This window comes from Marmota monax, unplaced genomic scaffold (assembly GCF_021218885.2).
Source record: "Marmota monax isolate L192 unplaced genomic scaffold, Marmota_monax_Labrador192_F-V1.1 WCK01_AAM20220418_F8-fsc00122, whole genome shotgun sequence".
Taxonomy (NCBI): domain Eukaryota; kingdom Metazoa; phylum Chordata; class Mammalia; order Rodentia; family Sciuridae; genus Marmota; species Marmota monax.
The window spans coordinates 3146390-3168429 of NW_026695223.1; the positions used below are offsets into that span (position 1 = coordinate 3146390).

General features: G+C 42.0%; 1 protein-coding gene across 1 annotated transcript in view; it reads right to left on the reverse strand.

Annotated features, from left to right (window-relative positions):
* The window catches only part of Kiaa1549 (KIAA1549 ortholog), a 144235-nt gene that overhangs the window by 26477 nt on the left and 95718 nt on the right, over window positions 1–22040 (reverse strand). The window contains exons 12-16 of the mRNA XM_058575719.1: window positions 21611–21726; window positions 15750–15955; window positions 14344–14567; window positions 13175–13328; window positions 1925–2245 (exon numbers count right to left, since the gene is read on the reverse strand). Of these exons, the coding sequence (XP_058431702.1) occupies window positions 1925–2245; window positions 13175–13328; window positions 14344–14567; window positions 15750–15955; window positions 21611–21726 (1021 nt within the window). The remainder of the gene's footprint in view (window positions 1–1924; window positions 2246–13174; window positions 13329–14343; window positions 14568–15749; window positions 15956–21610; window positions 21727–22040) is intronic.

Here is a 22040-nt window from a genome sequence, read left to right on the forward strand (position 1 = left end):
CCTCACTGTATACAAAACAACTGCCTGACCTACTAGAAGGACCCCACTCTTGTGAGATCTTCAGAGAAAGTGGAATCATGTCCTACAGGCACCTCTGTGAACTCTAGCTGCCTTTTCCTCCCTGGACTTCCAATCCATCTCCTCAGCTCAGGCAGATCCCTGAGCTCTGCCTGGTACCCCTCCCTGTGTGGTGGCCAAAAACCCTCCCTAGGCACAAGCTGGAGCAACAGTAGGACTCAACTTGCTTCTTGGCAATCCTTGTCCTTTGTTGTCTACTATCCAGTGTCACAAAATCCCACATATTTCATTCAGTTTTTTAGTTGTTTCAGTAAGGAAGACATCCAGGACCTGTTCTTCCATCTTTTCCAGAATAGGAAGTTTATCCCATATGCCTTTATTTCTGTGTGTCTCTGCCATACTTCTCACTATGTGAAAATTTATTCTCTGACAACCACTAATTATCCTTTAGACAGCAACTCACATGTCATTTTATCCAGAAAAGTCTTCCTAAACTCCTCAAAATTCAGCTAGGTTCTCTTCCACATTGCCTCCTCTCCATGGCACTGACAACAGTGTACTGGAATTATTGTTTTGGTCCCCACTGGAGTGCAAGAGCTAGAGAGGAGGGACCTGTGCTGTACACCACGGAGTCCCCAACACCTAGCAGGGCTCCAGGCACAGAGGTGCTCTGTAATGCACCTGAATGAAAATGCAAATGAGACCAGACAGCAACTGTACCCACACTTGTTTTATCACTGAGTTGTGGTCTGTATCATCCATTTCCTAAAAGATTATAACCCACCAGATATAACCTTGAAGTAGTTTAACATCTATTATTAGAACAAGCTATATTTTCATATTAAAAACAAAAACAATTACATTGAATGGTACCCTCCCCCTGCCCACGGTACCAGCTACCCACAATGCAAGCACTGTGTCTCCCAGACCTGGAAGGAAAAAAATCTATTACCAAAGGCCTGAAAATTCAAACCAATTTCAGAGATAAAATTTTTTTTTTACTGTCATTCAATGATAAGGGAAACATCACACCTGAATAAGGGAAACAAAACTAGAAGGAGCCAGGGCTGGGGCTGGGGCTCAGTGGCAGAGCACTTGCATAGCACATGTGAGGCACTGAGTTCCATCCTCAGCACCACATGAAAAAATAAACAAATAAAACAAAGGCCTGCTATCCATCTACAGCTAAAAAAAAAAAAAAAATTAGAAGAACCCAGTATAACCTTTCCCAACTAATAAATTTAAGTTGTGGTCTATTAATTTCTCTCCAGAGTTAATGTCACCAATCCTCAGTCAAATCATTTCTTTTGAACTAAGCAAAAATTACATGAACATTACTTCCTTGAGTGTTACTCTTTCTCCAAGTCGTAAGAAGGCAAATTTGAAAGAACCAACCAAAAACGAGAAACATACATGAAGGCCAATGAAAAGGCAGAGGAAATGCTAAAACGTCAGCTCCCAAGATGGGCAGATGACATTTGTGAACAGTGCCCATGCCTGGACCGCTGCCTATGCTCCCAGACCCTCAGGGGGCCTCTCCAGAGGGTCATACAGAGGTTAAACAATCTGAGTCCATTCCAAACTGCTCCAGTCTAAACTGGAGACACAAGTGCCACTATGTTTTGACAGTTAAACTACCTCCATTTCATAACACAGAGAGAGAACCAGGAAGATGCTTCCGCGAAATCCTCTGAACAGCTCCACAAAATATCAGAGCAGCATAAAAGAACGCTTCTAATATTAAGAATTAACTTAGCAGAAGATGATAAAAACTAAGACTTATCATCCAAGATTGAATTATTATCAAATACAACCAGAGTTTTATGGGGAACCTGCAAGAGATGCAGTTAGGCAACAAAACTCCATTATCTTGCCCAGGAAAGAATTCTAGAAGGTCAGAACTTACACTGCAGGGATTGTTGGCTGTCTGGGCTGGGCTGTAGAAGGACCCCCACTGGGTGGCTCGCCTTTCCTCGCGGGAAGGGGTGCTGTTCACAGGCAGGCTGGCTGGGACCCCGGACATTGCACCTGCTGCACCGGCAGCCTGGCTGCTGGGGGCCACCAGGGCAAAGGCGTCGTCCAGGAGGGAGTGCATGGTCTGGCGTGCCTCCTCGATGGATGGCTGGGGTGGGATGTACTGAGAGGCCGGGGTGAAGGGCAGGCCCGGATACCTGCCCAGCTCAGCTGAGGATGGTGTCTGCACATCTGCTGGGAGATCAGGATCAGACTACAGTGGGGAAATGACAAAGGAAAAAAAAAAAAACACAGACATGAGCTTTTGTGGTGGTCCAAAAACAAAACTACAAGGCCAAAATGGAATTTATCAATTCTCCTGAAATTGAGGAAAAGATTTATCATAAGAAAATGTTTTAAATGACAGCCAAGGAATATGCATTACATTATATGAGGGATGCAGGGTTATATCAGAAAGAAAACAAAAATGTGGGAATATTCAACTCTTTTTTTTTTCAACTAAACTGAACTATCTGAAATGTATTTTAATTCTTGAAAGTATACATTTTTACTGAAAGCCTAAACAGCCAATAAATATGATTCAAAGTATACATTCTCTAAGAGACACCACACCTGTACCACACACAACCTAATAGACTCAAACTTCATTAGTACATTAACATAAAGAACAGGAGAGACAAAAACCCCAAACCAGTGACCAGACCTTCAGTAGGAATAGTTTTGAGGGGCCTCAGATCCCACTCATGGTATCCATTTCTATAGTAGTAGCAGGGAAAAATAATATAATATAATAATACAACAATAATACACCTCACCTACAAGGTATCTCCATCTAAATTGCTCTCATACCCCTTTAGAATATACAGAGTTGTCAAGTCTAGAAGAGCAATTACATAGGCTACATAGGGTGTACTTCATATGCCTTGCTGTATACAAAACAACTGCCTGACTTACTATAAGGACCCCACTCTTGTAAGATCTACAGAGAAGGTGGGATTATCACCCTCCAACACAGTAAACTCTAAATCAATGTACATTAAACATCATCAAAGAACCAGCAGGGAAACCATACTATGAAACACACTTGGACAACAACTCACAACAGATATCCCAGAACACTTTGCCAAGAGAAAGGACCATAAGGACCTGACATAAAAGTAGAGAAATCCATCCCAACAGATACACAAATCTCAACATAGGTATACAAGAAATATGAAAAAAGGTAACATGACACCTAAAATTTGTAATTCAGCAGCAACTGAATCCAAAGATAGAGAAATGGATGAAATAATAGATAAAGGATGATTACAAAATAGATCAATGAATTTCATGAGAACACAGAAAACAACTGGATAATTTAAGGAAATCAATACAGGGTATAAATGGAATTCAAAAAAGAAATAGAGATATTAGAAAAGAACTAAATAAAAGCCTTAGAAATGACAGGCACAGTGAATCAAATGAAAAATTCAGTTGAGAGTCTCTCTACATAATAGACCAAGTAGAAGACACAATATCAGAGCTGGAAAACAAAGTGGTTGGCCTTGAATATTCAAACAATAAAGCAGGAGTAGAAATTTTGATCAGAATATACAAGAATTCTGGGACATTAGGAGACTAAACTTGAGAATCATCAGCATCAAGGAAGGAATAGAAATACAAGTCAATGGCATTGACAAGTATTTTAGTGAAATGATAGCAGAAATTTTTCCAGACCTTGGGAAAGAAAAGAATGTCCATATATGAAAGGTGTTTATAATCCCAAATAGATAAGATCAAAAACATCCTCTCCATTATATGTTATAATTAAAATGCTAGATATACAGAACAAAAATAGAATTTTTAAAGCCTCAAGAAAAAAATGTCAGATTACATTTAGAGATGAACCAATCAAAATAACATCTGATTTCTCAAAACTCTAAAATTGAGAAGGGCATGGAAAGATGTGTTTCAAGCCCTGAAGGAAAATAACTGCCTAGCAAGATTACTATATCCAGCAAAGCTATCATTCGTAACAGAAGGTGAAATAAAAACCTTCGAAGATGAGCAAAAGCTAAAAGAATTCATGACTACTAAGCCAGTATTACAAAAGATACTTAAAGAATTCCTAAACACAAGAGAAGATTTCAAAAATAGCAGAGCTCAGGAAAGGATAAATCTCATTAGAAGACTATTTAAACAAATGAGACTTAGGATTGAATTAAACAATAGAAGTAAAGCAAAATGCCAGGAAATACTAAACAGCTCTCTATAACAACACTGAATATAAATGGTCTTAACTCTAATTAAAAGACACAGACTGGCAAATTGGATTTAAAAACAAGATCCAACAATATGTGTTGCACACAAGAGATATACACCTCTCAGGCAAAGACATTCACAGGTTGAAAGTTAAAGGATAAAAAGTGATATTCCCTGCAAATGGAGCCTGGAGCAAGCAGGAGTATCTACTCTTATATTGGGCAAAGCAGACTTCAGGGTAAAATTAATCAGAAGAGACAAAGATCACTTCATACTGGTAATGGGAACAGTCCAACAAGAAGACATAATGATAGTAAATATTGTGCCCCAAACATCACTGCACCTAATTACATAAAACAAACACTACTTAACATAGGCTCAGATCCCAAAACAATAATATTGAATGATTTCAACACACCTCTCTTACCAATAGTAGGTCATCTGGATATAAAATCAACAAAGACACTTCAGACATAAAAAAATACTATAAATCAAATGGAACGGACTTAACCCACATTTATAGAATGTCATACCCAAAAGCTAAATACACTTTCTTCCCAGCCTCTCATAGAACTTTCTCCAAAATAGACCATATTTTAGGCAACAAATACACACACAAAAATTTATTGACATAATTACTTGTATTTTATCAGATCATAATGGAATGAAATTAAGAATTAAGAGTAAGAAAAACTACATAATCAAATGAAATTAAAAATTAAGAGCAAGAAAAAGTATATAAACACATGGAGACTGAACAATGTATACTTTTGTGGGGTCAGGCAGTACTGGGAATTGAGCCCACAGGCACTCTACCACTGAACTACATCCCTGGCCCTTTTTAGTCTTCATTTTGAGACAGGGTCTCACTAAGTTGCCCGGGTTCACCTAGAACATGTGAATCCTCCTCTCTCAGCCTCTTAAGTAGTTTGGATTTCAGGCATGCTCTACCACACCCAGCTGAACAATACACTTTTGAATGATGAATGGGGGATAGAAAAAAAATCAGAGAAGAAATTTTTAAATTCTTAGAATCAAGTGAAAATGAAGATACGACATATTAGAATCCTAGGGACACTATGAAGGCAGTTCTAAGAGGAGAGTTTATAATTGAGTGTCAACATAAAAAAACTAAAAAGACCCCCACATAAACAGCCTAACGTTGCATATCAAAATCCTAGATAAACAAGAACAAACCAATCCAAAGGCAATAGAAGGAAACAATTAAGAGCAGAGTCTAAATTAATAGTATAGAGAATTTAAAAACAATACAAAGGATCAGTGTAATAAAGAATTGGTCCTTTGAAAAGATAAATACAATTGATGAACTATTAGCCTAACGAACCAAAAGAAGGAGAAAGGCCCAAATTAATAAAATTAGAAATAAAAAAGGAGACATCACCACAGACATCACTGAAATTCATGGGATCTTCATTAGGGGCTATTTTGAAAACTTACACTCCAATAAGTTGAAAAATTGAGAAGAAATGGGATAAACTTCTAAAAACATATGACCTACCCAAATTGAACCAAGAGGATCCCTAATGCAAATGGTCCAGCCAACATCAAGCAATGAGATTGAATCAGTAATAAAAGCCTTGCACCAAAGGAAAGCTCAGAACCAGATGGATTCTCAAATTCTACCAGACCTTTAAAGAAAAACTAATACCAACACTCTTCACCTTATTCCATGAAATAGAAAGGGGATGGGGGGGCACTTCCAAATTTATTCTATGAAGCCAGTATCACTTGAAACCTAAACCACATAAGGACACATCAAGGAAAGAAAATTACATACCAATATCCTTGAAGAACATAGATGCAAAAATCCTTAATATTAGCAAATTACATTCAACAACACATTAAGATTGAATAAAAAGATCAAGTGAGTTCATTTCAGGAATATGAGGATAGGTCAATATATGCAAATCAATAAATGTAATTCACCATGTAAATAGAATCGAGGACAAAAATCATGTAGCGATCTCAATAAATACAGAAAACTCAGCACTACTCAGTACCCATTCATGATAAAATCACAAAAGAAACTGGGAATAGAAAAAAATGATCTCAAAATCATTTACGTTATACACAATAAACCCAAAGTCAACATCATACTTAAAGGGAAAAAAAAATGAAAGAACTTCCTCTGAAATAAGGAACAAGACAAACATGTCCATTTCACCACTCCTATTCAATATAGTACTTTAAATGTTGGCCAGACTAATTAGTCAACAGGAGGAAATAAAAGATATGCCAATAGTAAAGGTAAAAGTCAAATTATCACTGTTTACAGAGGATCATATCTGATCCCATACTTAAACAATACAAAAAGCTCCATAAGAATACTTCTAGAGTTAGTAAACAAATTCAACAAGGTAGAAGGATACAAAATCAACACAGAAAAAAATGGTAGCTTTTTATACAATAACCTGCTGAAAAAGAAATTAGGAAAATAATTCCATTCACAAGAGCCTCAAAAAAAAAAAAAAAAAAAAAGCCCTTGGGAATAAATCTAACCAAGGAGGTGAAAGACCTCTACAATAAAAATTATAGAACACAGAAGAAAACTAAAGAAGACACAAGAAGATGGAAAAACCTCCCTTGTTCATGTAAAAGGATTAAAATGGCCATATTACCAAAAGCAATCTTCAGATTAAATGCAATTTCCATCAAAATACTAAGAGTCTTTAGAGAACCAGAAAAAGCACCCCTAAAATTCATAGGATAGAATAAAAATCTCAGAATAACCAAAGCAATTTTAAGCAAAAAGAGAAATTCTGGAGGCATCACAATACCCAGTTTTAAATCATACTACAGAACTATCACAATAAAACAGCACAGTGCCGTCCTGTAAACAGACATGTAGACCAATGAAACAGAATAGAAGGCACAAAGACAAACCCATAGGATACAGTTATGTGATCTTTCACAAAGAAAGTAAAAACATACATTAGAGAAAACAGAGTCTTTTTAACTAATGGTGCCAGGTAAATGGGATATCCAAATGTAGCAGAATGAAGCTAGGTTCCTATCTGTCACTCTGCTCAAAAGTCAACTCAAAATGCATCAAAGACTGAGGAATCAGACCATAAACTTTACTACTGACAGAAGAAAACATAAGGTCAACACTCCAACATATACGAGTAAACAATAACCTCCTCAATAGGACCCCTAAAGCTCAGGAAATAATACCAAGAATTTTAAAATAGGATGGAATGCAATTAAAAGCCTTGTACAGCAAAGGAAACAATTAAGAGCATGAAGAGAGAGTCTACAGAACAGAAGAAAATCTTTGCCAGCTGCTCTTGTGACAGAGGGTTATATCCAGAACATAGAAAAAATTATTTTAAAAAAACCTACACACACATACAAAAAAAAAAAAACCCACCACAATAAATAGCCAAATGAACTAAACAGATCCTTCTCGAAAGAAGAAATATAAATAGTCAACAAATATATGAAAAAATCTTCAACATCTTTAGCAATCAGGAAAATGCAAATCAAGACTACAGCAACATTTCATCTCAGTTCAGTTAAAAAGGTCACAATCAAGAATACAAACAATAATTAATGCTGGTGAGGACGTGGGGAGAAAGGAAAACTTACTTACATATTGTTGGTGAGACTGTAAATTAGTACATGCACTATGGAAATCAGAGATTGGAGATTTCTTAAAAGACTAGGAATGGAACCACCATATAACCCGGCTATACCAATCTTTGGTATTCATACCAAAGAATGAAAAGTCAGCATATTATAGCAATACCTGTAGACCTATGTTCACAGCAGCACAATCCACAAGAGCCAAGTTACTGAACCTGCCTAGATGTCCACTGATAGATACAAGGATAAAGAAAATGTAGCATATTTACACAATGGAGGTTTATTCAGCCATAAAGGATGAAATCATGTCATTTGCAGGAAATTGGATGGATCTGAAGAGCATTACATGAAGTGAAATAAGCAAGACTCCAAAAGTCAAGGGTCGTATTTTTTTCTCATATGTGGAAGCTAGAGGGGGGAAAAGAGTGGGGATCTCATGAAAATAGAAGGTAGACCAGGGAATAGAAGAAGAGGACCAGAGAGAGGAAGGAGGAGAGGTCAAGGGGAGGCACTAGAGAATGAAATTCACCCAATTATGTCATATGCATGTCTGAACATGTAACAATGAATCCTATTATTATGTATAATTGTAATGCATGAATAAAAATTTTAAAAACAATTAGCATATATTCTCAAAAAACACAGTCAATCTTCCATAGGTATAGAAAACAAAAAGTGCAGCAGTCTATTGACTATTAACAGAAAGAAAAAATTGCTCTATATATTCCCTAAAAAAGGTCAAAGTCACCACCATTTTAAAACTATGTTCATGTGCATAAAAACAATTATAATACCTATTATAACTATTTGTAAAATAGCAATAATTAAATAATTACTTAGAAGCCATTTGTCTTTAAACTGGAGACATCTCTGGATAACATGAGTCATTAAGAAAGGTTTAAATTATGTTCTATACCCTGAGTTAAGAGGCAGGAATCCAGGCAACAATTAAGATTTTTTGAAACTAACTTATTTCTCAATATTGCATTATGAGCAAAACATGGTCATAGAAGACACTGCATAAATTGTAAGAGACAAAACAGGAAACCAAAGATCTCAGAGGCTCCCAAGTCCAAACATCATGGTTTGGCAGACGCATCGAGAGAGAAGAGGGTGTGCCCCTGAGGCCGTGCAGAAGAGGGTCCACCTTCACCTAGAGTGCCTTGCTCATGATGGATGGGTCGCGCCACCTGGGTGGGTTGGATCACCCTACTGAGGAGCCAAGGAAGACACTCCCATGTCTGTCTGGGTCAGTGATCCCATGACAAGGAAAAGCTCTACTCCACACACACCTTTAAGCTTGGCCAGCTGTCTGGATACTGCTTCCTAATGATAAAGCTCTGTCCCATGGAAGATCACAGGTCATTCCTACCAGCACAAAGGACAGCCACTGCTTAACTCCAAAACACAGAAAACTGAACTACAAGTTGGCAAACCCACAAATGGCCCTCAGACCTGCTCTGCTTGGCCTTACTGTCTTTATGAAAATATATAATATTATAAAAATCTGAAAACTTCATGTGAATGCTCTAGTTTCTGGATTCAGACTCACACGGAAACAACCAACTACTGTTGAGAGCTCCAGCCCCCTTGAGATGGAGCAGATGCTCTTCTCTCCAGAAAGTTCCATCGATGACCTCATTCTGCCCCTTACATGCCTGGTCTCATCTGTTTCTCTTAAACTACAATATCTCCATAAAGGCTCTACTAGGGATTCTAAGTAAGGCTCTAAAAGGGGCTTCTGGTTTATGATGGATCTACCACTGGAGGGAACTGTGTTCTTTTCCTTATGAGGTGGGTGAAGGTCCACACTCACAGCTCCTCCACACTGGTCCATCATGATGTCCAGCCACCTCTCCAGCCCAGACCAACAGAGTAGTCACCTCTGAAACTGTGAGCCCCCAAATAAAAATTTCCTCTTCTAAAATTGTTCTTGTTGGACTTTTAGAAAGCCCTGTGAATCCTCCTGAGAAGGCCAAGAGTCACGGAGCCATGACGCTGGAGCTTCTCTTCCTTGGTCACCTAGCTGTTTCCTCACGTTTTCAGAACTGGAAAGCCAAGAGGGTGCATTCGTTTTTCTATACCCCAGCCCCTAGCACAGTGATTCATATGGAGACATTCCCTAGGAGATGAAAAGCTGGGGCCTACACAAGTGGAGGCTCACCCAGAATCCCTAAGTCAGAATCCAAAATCCATTTTCCTGAATCCTTTTTTGATAATTGTATTAAGGTGCAATGTTGTTCCCTTTGAGCAGATACACGTTTCTCTATCCTTCTTCAGAACTACACGCCAACCTGTTCACCTTTAGACTTCAAAGATGATGGATTTGGGTTCCTATTTTGCAATCTTTGGTAGGCTATTCTAAGTGTGATCAGACACCCTGTTTTATTCAAGACAACCTTGGTTTACCCCTCTTGCCCCAGTTTAATAATTAACAGCATTCCCTTTTACCCAAAGCGTCTAGTTTGGATGATAAATAACATCAGGGGCCAAGAAGTATTTTTTTCTTCTTTTTATGAGATGGGGTAACATTTTTATGTTACCCAGGCTGGCCTCAAACCCCTGGGCTCAAGTGATCCTCCTGCCTCAGCCTTCTGAGTAGCTGGGACTAGAGGTAAGTGGCACCACATCCGGCCGTGGCAAACATTTTCAGTAAAGCCAGATAATAAGTGTGTTAGGGTTTGCAGGTCACAGAGTCTATCACAACTCTTCAACTCTGAAAAGGAGCCACAGATAGCACACAGACAAACAGGTGTGGCTGTCTTCCAATAAAACTTTACTGCACCTCCTAAAGTACGCATCTGGCTGGATTTGGCCTGAGGGCCACAGTCCACCAGGCCTGGACTACACTGGCAGCCCTAGTTACAGGGAGTGAGGGGTATTTATTTCTCCAGTTTTAGGAGAAGAGAGACCTCAAGGGAAGATATTTTGAAGGGAAAGTGGAAAAGTCAAGATCACCCGAAGCCATGGAGGACCTGTATGGTTTTGAGGATGAAAAGCTACCTAAGAAAAGGTGAGTTCTGAGAGAGGAAATGTCTCCCTAAGGATGCATTTCAGGATTTTTAGGGAGAGAAAGTGAAAAGTAAGCTCATCTGAGGAAGAAGAGTTTCCTTTGGGGAATTTTGAAAGAGGAGCCTCAGGGATACAGGCGAGCTGTGGTTTCCAGGCTGGTGTTCTCTCCGCCAGCTCCAGGAGGAACTTCTGCGCTTTCTGTGAAGGAAAAAAATTGAAGAAGAAAGGGAGGGTCCAAGCCAGATGTGATGGCCAGAACGTGTGACATCCCAGTTCCTTGGGAGCCGGAGCAAGAGAACTGCATGAGCCCAGGAGTCTGAAGCCAGCCTGGGCAACATAAAAAGAGAAGCTGTTTCAAAAAATTTTACTTATTTAATTAAAAGGAGGGTCCAGACCATCATGATGGAAGCTTCATTTGGGGTCAATGAAGGTGAATGAAGAGATCAAGAGAAGAGGAACTCAGAAGGGCAGGGGAGCAAGGCCCTCCTGTGGGGGCCAAGCACCCCAGGCTGCCCAGGGAAGTGGAGGGGAAGGAGGAATGCCCCTGCTTCTTCTGTGGTCAGTTCCACACCTCAGGAAGTCCCTGCTTCAGACCGACAAAAGTTCCAGGTGGCTGGCAATCTTGGATCCCCAGGGGACAGTGAAGTCGAACACCACTGGCGTCCAGACACTTTCCAAAACCCCTCTGCAACACAAGAGCATCATCTGCTGCAAGAAGGCCCGGCGATGGCTCAGAAAGACCCAGAGACCAGGGGACTCAATCCCACTGAGGAGGAGAGTGGTCCAATTTACAGACCTTCCAACTCTAAAATCGCAGGATCCTCATGAGGAGATTATGAAGGCCACAGTCAGTCGACTTAAAGGACACCAGAAACACAGTAAGTTTCCAAAGAAAACCCATTTCTTTCAGGGGATCAGGGTTCAATTACACTTGGGCTCCATGACAGTACAGTTCTCATACATCTGTGGTATTCTATTGAGGGTCAGCATTATTTGTACAATTTAGGAGAAAAAAATAGAAACTTCAAGAAATGGCTGGTTACATAAGTATCTAGACTGGTCATGTACAATCACAAATGCCTTCCCCAAGGACAAGCCTTTTGCTAACCATTCTCTAAACAAGGATGGCTCTGTCCTTTCGCCTGCAGAAGGAGGACAGGGCCTGGGGCAACACGGCAGGGCTGCTCCCTGGCACCAGGCTGAGGCCATTGTGTTTCCCGGCACTGCCAGAGTCAGCTGTGTCTGGCTGTCCCCCTCTTGTGTCTGTACTTCTCATAGCCCTCAGGGAGGACGGCTGTCCTACTCAATGGAGCCTGTGTACATGTGTCTTAATGCTAGCAATGTCTGCCTCCAACACTTCGAGCAACTCTGTGCCTCTTTCAGTAATTTGAGTGAATAAAGCACTGGGGAAAAAAAAGTGTTTACTTCTTCGTTTCTTAATTTCTAAGTTCATTCTCCCATAAAAATAAGAAATGCATACATTACTGGTGTGAGGTGGCACATACCAGTAATCCTCAGTTACTCAGGAGGCTGAGGCAGGAGGATTACAAGTTTGAAGCCAGCCTCAGCAAGTCAGTGAAACCCTGTCTCAAAATTAAAAAAAAAAAAAAAAAAGTCCTGGGATGTAGCTCAGGGGCAGAACGCTTGCCTAGCACATGTGGGGCCCTGGCTTTGACCCTAATCCCCAGCACTGCAAAAACAAAAACAAGAAATATATATAAAGGTTGAACATCCATAATTCATAAATATGAAATGTACTAGAATCTGTAACTTACTGAGTTCTGCCCTGATGCTCAGTTTGGGATTTGGGGGCATTGCAGACTTTGGATTCTCAGATTAGAGAAATTGAACCAGCAAAGTCCATGCAAATATTCCAAAACCTAAAAAATTCCAAAATCTGAAAATGTCCCCAACATTTTGAATATGGGATACTGAAATCAGCAAAGGCTCAACAAATGCACCATCTTCTTAGCACTCTGGGAGCAGAAGGGGAGCACAACCCTGTCACCAAGAAACCAAAAAAAAAAACTCACAGGGAGTGGAGGGGGAGACAAACCTGGACACCTTCCCCACCCCCTCCCAATTAACCTCAACCAGCTCCCATTCTGAAGCCTGAGGACAGGGCTAGTTTTTCAGGGATATTACCCAGCAGCCCCAGGTTGACATGACAGGAGTGGCCTAGCCCCAACCATGTACTTCAGGGCCCTGCTGGCCCCAACATCGATGTCCCATGGGGCAGCAGCCAGCACTGTTCATCATCCTTTCCTATCAGGGTCTTTTCCTTGAGCCCCACCCCATTTCCAGAGAGTTCGGCATTACGCACTGGGCATCCAATGTAGGCTGAGTTGTGCACGCCGGGAGGCCGTTTGTAGGTGCCATCGCTGTCTGTGGTGATGAGCCTGTCCTTCTCCGCATCAGCAGGGCATCCATTGACCTGGTGTTTCCGGCGTGGCTTAGGAGAGCGTTTTATTCGTGAGCTGCCAGAATAAACAGAAATTATCTTCATAGGAAATAAGCCTCCTGCCGCTAAGTTACCCCCTCCATACACTAAGTATCTTCTGAGGGCCTACTATGTGCTAACCACGGTAAGAGGCTCGAGGAGACAGACAACATGGCAGCCCCAGTCTGGGCCCTGCAGAGCTGACCTACCAACAATCATGTAATCAGGACACTATCTAGTGACACAGATGGTTCAGAAAAGGGAGAGGTCGGGGGGAGCTTAATACCACCATCAGCTACCGGGGCCTGAAGCAGATCTTGAAGAGTGGGATCTGAGGCTGGGCAGGGCCACGGGAAGCAAATGGGAGGCACAGAAACAGCATCCAATCAACCAAGGCCAGAAACGGGAGGCAGGTGAAGATCTGAGGGAGCATGAGGGGCCATCTACGGGACAACGGGAGGAGCTGCACGGAGAGGCAAGCCAAGCGCTCCAGACAGATTCCACAAGGCAGGCTACAAAACCCGACTCACATTGGGCACAGGAAGACACAAATGAGAGCCGTACTTCAAGAACATATGTGAGCCAAGGGGCAGAGTTGGGAAGACCAGGGGAAGGTGAGACCCAACGCTCTGCAGGAGGCTGTGGGAAAATAAGTGAGATCCACCTGGACAGCTCGACAGCAGTACCGGAGGGGAGGGGAGGGGAGGGGAGGGGAGGAAGGGCCAGGGAGGCCATGGAAGAGGCTGCTGGAGCTCAGTTTTGTGTGTGTTCTTAAACCCAGAGGATCCGTGCAGAGGCAACCGGAGATGCAGAGGAGAAAACCCACCGCAGCCTTCGGCATGAAGCGCCCCAGGCTGACCTCGGCCTTCCTAGAAGCAGAAATAGCCCTCCTGGCACAACCCTCCTCAACTCATTCTCAGGAACTTTCATGAAAAAATGGACAGGGCCTTTTGTCCTGGGCCCTACAACACAGAGGGACATCCCCATCTATCCATGCTCTTAGAGCAAGTCCCCACGCCCTCCCCCACCTCCCAGGCAGGGCCCAGGCCCACCTCTTCCTGGGCTCTATGAACACCGAAGGCACGCTGGCCGTGGGGTCCAGGATCTTGTCGATCTGCATCTGTGCCCTGCGGTACACGCGGTGCCGTTCCTTGGTGTCGCCCGAGGACAGGTCGTCCACCACCGGGAACTCGTAGTGGCCGCGGCGCTTGGCGCGCAGCCGGATCTTATTGCGATGGTGCTCGATCTCGGACTTGTGCCGCAGCGCCGTCTGAATCTGAGCAGGGGTGGCAGGGGGGCGGCAGATGGGTGTTCTCAGAGGTCTCTGGACATGCTATCCACCTGGCCTTTTAGGCATGCCATGCTCTCCCCAACCCTGGACTTGCTGTCTATGGGCTCCAGGCAGGCGCTAAGGGAGGTGACAGAGTGATGGTGAGACCCAACACTCTGAAGGAGGCTGGGGGAAAATAAATGAGATCCACCTGCAGGAAGGAAGGGCAGTGGCGTCCTCTACCCAAAGCAGGGGAAATGCCCAAACCTTGGAAATCAGCTTGTGACAACTCTTGAGCCCACACTTGTCTGATCAAAAGTTAGGATATGCCCTGAGAACATAATAAATATTTTCCATACTCAATATTATCACTACTTTAGAGATTCTTAAAGTAAAACTGACATTCAAGGAAGGTATGTGCATTATACTGTAGAATATCCATTTATGGATAATTACCCAGCTTAGGGAAACACATTCCCTGAGGTATGATCCCCTCCTCACAAAGAGTAACATCCTCAAAAATAGCAACATCATCAGTGGCCATGTGGGACCTGACCCAGAGCCAAAGCAGGATTTTCTGGGGACAGCAGTCTCAGGGTTCCTGGGTTACTCCCTTCTGCACATCTGCCAATGTGTCTAAGAGTGTCCCTGACCATCATCTGATCTTTAAAAACTAAGCATGTTTTAAATTAAGCACAGTTGTCAGCAGCTCAAGCCTTTGTGACCTTTTGACACTGTATCTTTCACTCTTTTTAAAGCATTGACAAAAATCAGAATGTATTTTTTTATTAATATGCTTAAAAGGGGGGGGGGGGGGTATTAGCCGGATGGTGCATACCTGTAATCCCAGCTACTCAGAAGGGTGAGGCAGAAGGATTCTAAGTTAGAGAGGCCAGTCTGGGCAGCTTAGTTAGACCTTGTTTCAAAACAAAATTTTAAAAGTGCTAGAGTGGCTGGGCAAGGTGGTACATGCTTGTAATCTCAGCTGCTCGAGAAGATGGGGCAGGAGGATCTCAAGTTCAAGACCAAGACCAGCCCCTCTTCAGCAATTTAGTAAGGCCTTGTCTCAAAATACATAAATAAAAAGGGGTTGAGGATGTAGCTCAGAGATAGAGTACCCCAAGGTTCAATCTCTAGTACCCCCCCCCAAAAAAAAGAAAGAAAATAGGGAGGGGGTGTTCATAATACCTCTTTGTTGATTTTGTTGGTTTCTGCCACTCGGTCAGCCAGGATGGGGTGCTGGACTGGGGGTGCTGGAATGGGCTGCATGGCAATCAGCTGGATCTTGTTGGGAACCCGCCGGCTGGCCTCTGAGGAGCGCGAAATCCTGTCCACATGCTCAAAGATGGAGGCAGAGGAATGCTGCTCATTCCCTGAACTGGGCAAGGGGGGACCTAGCACAGAAAGAAAGAAAAACAAAGTCACCTTAAGAAATAGCACACTCAAAATTATGGACCCTGCCTGAAACAATCCTCAGACAGGTCCTCTGACTAAAACTATGTCCCCATGCTGATGGTGGCATACTTAAAATTTCTCTATTTGAACTTAAATGATATGAGTTAAACATTGTCTCTTTCAGTTTCACTAAAAATTACAGACTCTTAGGAAAGATGTGATAAAATCATTATTATAAAGTGTAAAAAAATTACTCTGTTTTGTCTAAATGTGGTTCAAATCTTCAGTTAAAAAAAAAGGGTGGGGGAGGATAGAAGGATTCTCAAGTTGCTCAGCAGGTCAAAAAGCAGTTTACAGACCTTCTAGGAAAAAAGCATTTATAGCAGTTCTGAGCTGACCTAGGAAGAAGCTTCCTAGAGCGATATTAAGTGAGTACCAACAGGGTATCAGTCCCAGGACCTCTGTAGGTATCAGAATCTGCAAACACTCAAGTCCCTTCCATAAAATGGCAGAGTGTTTGCATTGAATCTATGTATATCCTCCCGTATACTTTAAATGATCTCTACATTACCTAAAATACATAATACAATGTAAGTGCTGTGTAAATACTTGCTCTACTCTATCATTATTACTACTAATAATAAGAGTCTCTACATGCTTAATACAGATGTAATTTTTTAAAAAATATTTTCCATCTATGGTTGGTTGAATGTGGAACCCACGGATACAGAGGGCTGACTACGCAATTGAGAAAATAAAAGACTGTGGGACTGTGAACGCTCAGGCATGTACTATTAAAAATTGTCTGTCTTTCCCATCTTGATAAGAAAAGTTGAAGATGCTTGAGAAGAAAAACCTGCTGCACATAGGAAATCAAAAGAAGAGAGATTAAAAAGCACTTAAAAATGGCTAATAGGGTGCCAGGCATGGCGGTATATGTCTGTAATCCCAGCAGCTTGGGAGACTGAGGCAGGGAGGTGAGGTCAAAGCCAGCCTCAGCAATTTAGCAAGGCCCTTAAGCAACTCAATGAGACCCTGTCTCTAAATAAAATATTTTAGAAAGGGCTGGGGGTGTGGCTCAGTGGTTGAGTGCACCCGAGTTCAATCCCTGGTACCACAAAAAAAAAAAAACGCTAAAAGGGTAAATTTTATAATATGATATTTTACTACAATAACTTTTACAAAAAGAATCTGTGAAATTGAAGAAATTTAAGTGTTTAAAAAAAGAAAAAAACATTTAAAGAGACTGGATCTTGGTAAAAATGGGTGCCTTTCTTATATTTTCTGTAATGAGAATTTTCTCTAATGAGTATTTTCTGTAGTAAGAATAATCCCAATAAATTTTCAAGTTTCAAAAAGAAAAGGGAGAGAAAGAAAGAGAAAGAGGAGCTGAGTAGATGGGAAGAGCTGGCTAATGACACGAAGATCAACTGATGCCCTCCCTCTAACAGGCCAGGCTCACCTCTTGAAATTCAGACACTGCTTTAAAAATAAATGGCCAGTAGAAGGCATGAGAGCATGGGAGACTGTGTTTTTTGTGTTTTTTTAAGCCTAAGGTTTGAAACCTCAAGCAAAAGTGAAAAATCTAGAGGTTTCTCCAAGTGTAAAAAAAGATCAAGAGCAAAGCAGTGAGAAATAGAAGATGATTACATAAGGAATGTACATCGGGTGGTAGAGAGACTTTTGTACTTTCTCTCAATTTGAATTGTATTCACGGGTTATGCCAAGCAATTAGAAATCCTTCCTACACCTCCGAGTGAGCAGTGTCTCTTGGTGAGGAGGCCCAGCTCTCTGGACCCCAGCTGTTCTCGGGCATTCTTTCCTTACTGCACACCTTCAGGCAGCCCGACAGTTTGTACCTCCTTTCATCCAGTAGCAGCCACTTCAGTTGCAGGCATACTGCCTGAAAGGAGAGGATTACTTTGCCAGACATTCTAACCTTGCTGACCCAAACTTCTAAAGCAACAAAGGGTAGCCCCTTAAGCTATTGATACCCAAAGGTGAGATCTCTCTCCCCTAGGGTGGTAGAGAGCTCGGAGCTGCCTTTGAGCCTCAAGCAAAGGTGACAGAAAGAAAAGGCCTCTCCCCTTTGTTCTGTGCTCCCTGCCCAGGTTCCATGCATGCTGCAGCCTGTGACTGGGCTCCTGCACAGGGTCCCAGCCCTCCCCTCCCCACTGCACTTGGAGATCCTTGCTTTGTCACTCACCACCTGCAACCAGAGGAGCACAGGATGCACAGGCCGAGCTGAAGGACTGTGCAGGAGAACAGAGTGGGAAGTAGAGAGAACCCTCCAGCTTCCACAGCTGGGACCCAGCCCTTCAAATGGCCGAAAAGTGTTTTTTAAATTATGTATAAAAAAAGTTGTTTGCTATGCATTACACAAATTAAAAAAACAAACTCCCTGGATAATATGACCCATGGGGAGTACAGTGAACACATACGAGAATAATGCTATGTGGCTTTCAGCCTGAGGGGACCCACACAGTAAGGACTCTGGATTAAAACATCCTTTTCTTCCAACATTAGTAGTTGTTTTTTTTTTTTTTAAATGATAGAAATTCAACTAGACAGATAGTATATTATGGTGACTAAAATTAATAACAATATGCTGTATATCTGAAAATTGTTACAAGATTAGATTTTAAGTATTCTCACCACAAAGTAAAAAGGTAAATGTGAAATAAATCTTACCATCCTACAGTGTATGCAAATATTAAACATCATATTATAATTAAAGTTATATACATTTATAATTTTTAAAGGAAAGAAAAAATAAATTTCTGCATTTTTAAGACAAAAAGAGAAAGAGCACAATCCTGGATCACATAGGATAAGGTCATCCAAGCAGAATGAGAGAGGAAAAGGCATTACCGAAATGCTGAAGCACCAGCGATTTGTTTGGGAATACTATTCCACTATCTACAGATAAACACATGTACACTGCACCCTTACTACTGCTGGTGACCCTCAGGCACACACCACCAAGTGTGATCACACTTATCTCACCTTCTCCACTATACCCCAGCACCCAGCAAGCCCTGTTGCATGCATGACCAAGTGAGTTGACAGGATGTTTTCTTGAAGAGGCCTCTGGGGATCTGCTTAGTGACAAGAGAACTATATGATCTCCATCATTTCATAAATGGGCACTCTGATACTACTCAAAAAATCTCCATGTTTTATGTAGTTGATCTGGTAAAGACTATTGATTTGCTTGGTGAACTCATTAGCATGTTCAAGAGTAAATATTGGCTTTGTTCCCACATAAGATTCCAAAACTTGGAGTTTGCGGAATTTAAATAATAAAGCTATGGCTACTTAAAAGTCACACACTTACACAGATGCAACCTAATAAGAACAGCATTAAAAAAAAAAAACACTCAGCATTTCATAGTCCTTATCTACTTAATATAATCCTGACAATAAAGGGGCAGAGAGAGAAACTAGTCAGGCAGGGACACAGGACTGCAGCCCTGACCACACCCTGAGAATAGCTGCTGTCTCCCATACAGAGTGCACAATACCTCCTGCACCTTCACACCCTCAATAAAGGTGGCCTCCGTGCTAATGATACAGCTGATCTTAACTGCAGATCTGCCTGTACGTCATCTCTGAAGGGTCCCTGCACGGCAGTCCCCTTCCAAACAGCTGCACAGGAAATAAAGCACAACTCAAATTTACCAAAACCAAAGAGGTCTTCTCTGAGCTTCACTGCAAGTTGGGCCTCAAAATGCCAGATAACTTGGGACAGCCATCAAAAGCCTTGCCAAGAAGCCTAAAGAGAGCCAGTGGATATTGCACTAACAGGGGTCAGAGGCAACACTGGTCCCAGGACAGCAGTTCTCAAACAACCTCCCACCTTCATTACTTTTTAATTTCATTTGACTTACAAAAAGAAGATTTTTATGTGACATATAAGATAATTAAAAAGCTATGATATCAGCCCAGACTCTTTTTTATATTTAACAAATTTCTTTCTTTCATTCTTTCTTTCTTTCTTTTTTTTTTCCAATACTAGGGATTGAATCTATGAATCTAGGGACACTTAACCAGTGGGTCACAATCCCAGCCATTTTTAAAATATTTTTTTTTAGAGACAGGGTGTCACTGAGTTGCTAAGTGCTTCACTAAGTCGCTGAAGTTGGCTTTGAACTTGTGATCCTCCTGCCTCAGCCTCCCAAGTCACTGGGATAACAGGTGTGCACCACTGTGTCCAACTTAGTTAACAAAATTCTATGCAAGCAAGAAAATACCTCTGTAGAAAGCTATCTTATGATGCCTTTCAAGGAGAAACAAAGTTTTTAAAGTGAATTTCTATTGGTAGTGAGAAAACCATCTTTCTAAAGCATGAAAATAATGCACAGACTGGTGTCCCTTCCAACTATGGCAGCAGCATCTGAGCATCTGCTGCTCACAGGGACATCTGATCCACCCCCTCCATCCAGCCAGCTCCCTGTCCCCCAGCTGAAGTGCTCTCCACTTGGATTCGTAATGCATGCTGAGAGTGGTGTCTGATTCTTATAGAATTCACTGGTTGTGACACTCTTGGAAGGAGTTAAGTGCAGGAACTAATAGCAAGATTTCCTGAGGTAAGCAATCAACAGAAATTGAGGAAATCTAGAGCGCTTTGATTTCTCCCCCCAAATGTTTCTTTCACAGAATCAAAACTAGATTTTAATCCTTTCTGAAATACAGCACATGTTACCATGGTGCTAAATAATTTTTAAGAGTCTGTAAAATGGAATCCAAAGGAAAAAAAATCTCTTCCCTTATTCTGAGGGGGTATTTCTTTAACATTATACGAAAACCAGCTGACAGGCATCTCAAGGATTGGCTGCTTTAGTCCCACAGGAGCCTCAGGGCCTAAGGGACCTGCAAAGTCATAGACATATCAGAGATAGCAGAGGCCCTTGGCCTTCCATCCAGAATCTGTTCATCTACCAATGCAGATCACTCTGTGCTGCATTTTCATACAGAAAAACATGTGATTTTTAAAAATATAAAAATTACTATTGAAAATAGTAGCCTGAGGCTTCCCAATCATGTCTGCATCATTGAAATACAACGATAAAATATAAATAAATCTCCAGGCAAGACAGAAGCTGAATGGGCACATGTATTTAACAGAATCAATTAAACTAAAGTCAAGCTGACTTGCCATCATTCCAAAAACTGCTCTCAAGGCTGGGAAGGCCTCTGGGCACAGGTTCAGACAGGCATGAGTCTCATGGCACTGCCCCTTGGAATGGGAGGGAAATTCACTCCATCCCTGGTCTCCAAAGCTCTATCTGACTCCCAGTGCAGGGACACTAAAACGGAGTCTGATCATACAAAAGGTCGAGGCACCGGACAAACGGAACAGACAGGGACAGCTGTGAAATCCTTGAATCCTAAGAAAGTCACTGAATTCTGGGGACACTTTTTTGACTATGATTTCTGTGTAGTTCCTCCTTCTTGTCCTTCAGGCAGGAAAATTGCCTCCCTTGCCTCAAAGCAGACACCCCTGTAATGTTCAGAGGTGACAATTAATGCTGAGAACTGCACCCCATTTCACGGGTCTTTTTTAAAGGTTCATCCTTTGAAGTAGGGTCACACCCTGGCCTGCGGGAACCTCACGACTCCCTGTAACATGGAGGAGGAGGAGAGTCACAGACCGCTCTGTGGGGCTCTGTGGGCCTTGCTCTCGTGGACCGCTGCTGGCGTCTTGTCCCCCACGTCCCTCTCACTGGACTCCTCGCTGACGGTGGAGTCGGCATCCGAGGGGGAGACTCTGCAGGCACAAAACAAATTGCAAACATCAGAAGCAAGAAGGAACAAAAGAAAAAGGTCACATTAATTCAGTCATGGAAATCAGGCTTCCAGGCAAAAGCGGGAGAGAGGAAACCGTCCAAGGACCGGGACAACACTATTCAGTCACCATGTGCTGAAGACGAGGGAAAAGCTTACTAACTGGCTTGGAGGTTGCAATTCAACAAAGGCTGGAAATAAGTGCCACAGTGGAGGACAGTCCCACAGCTACCGAGGCCTACGACTAGCTCCTGGCCCCGGGTCAGTTCTAGACAGGCAATCTGGGTCTAACACAAG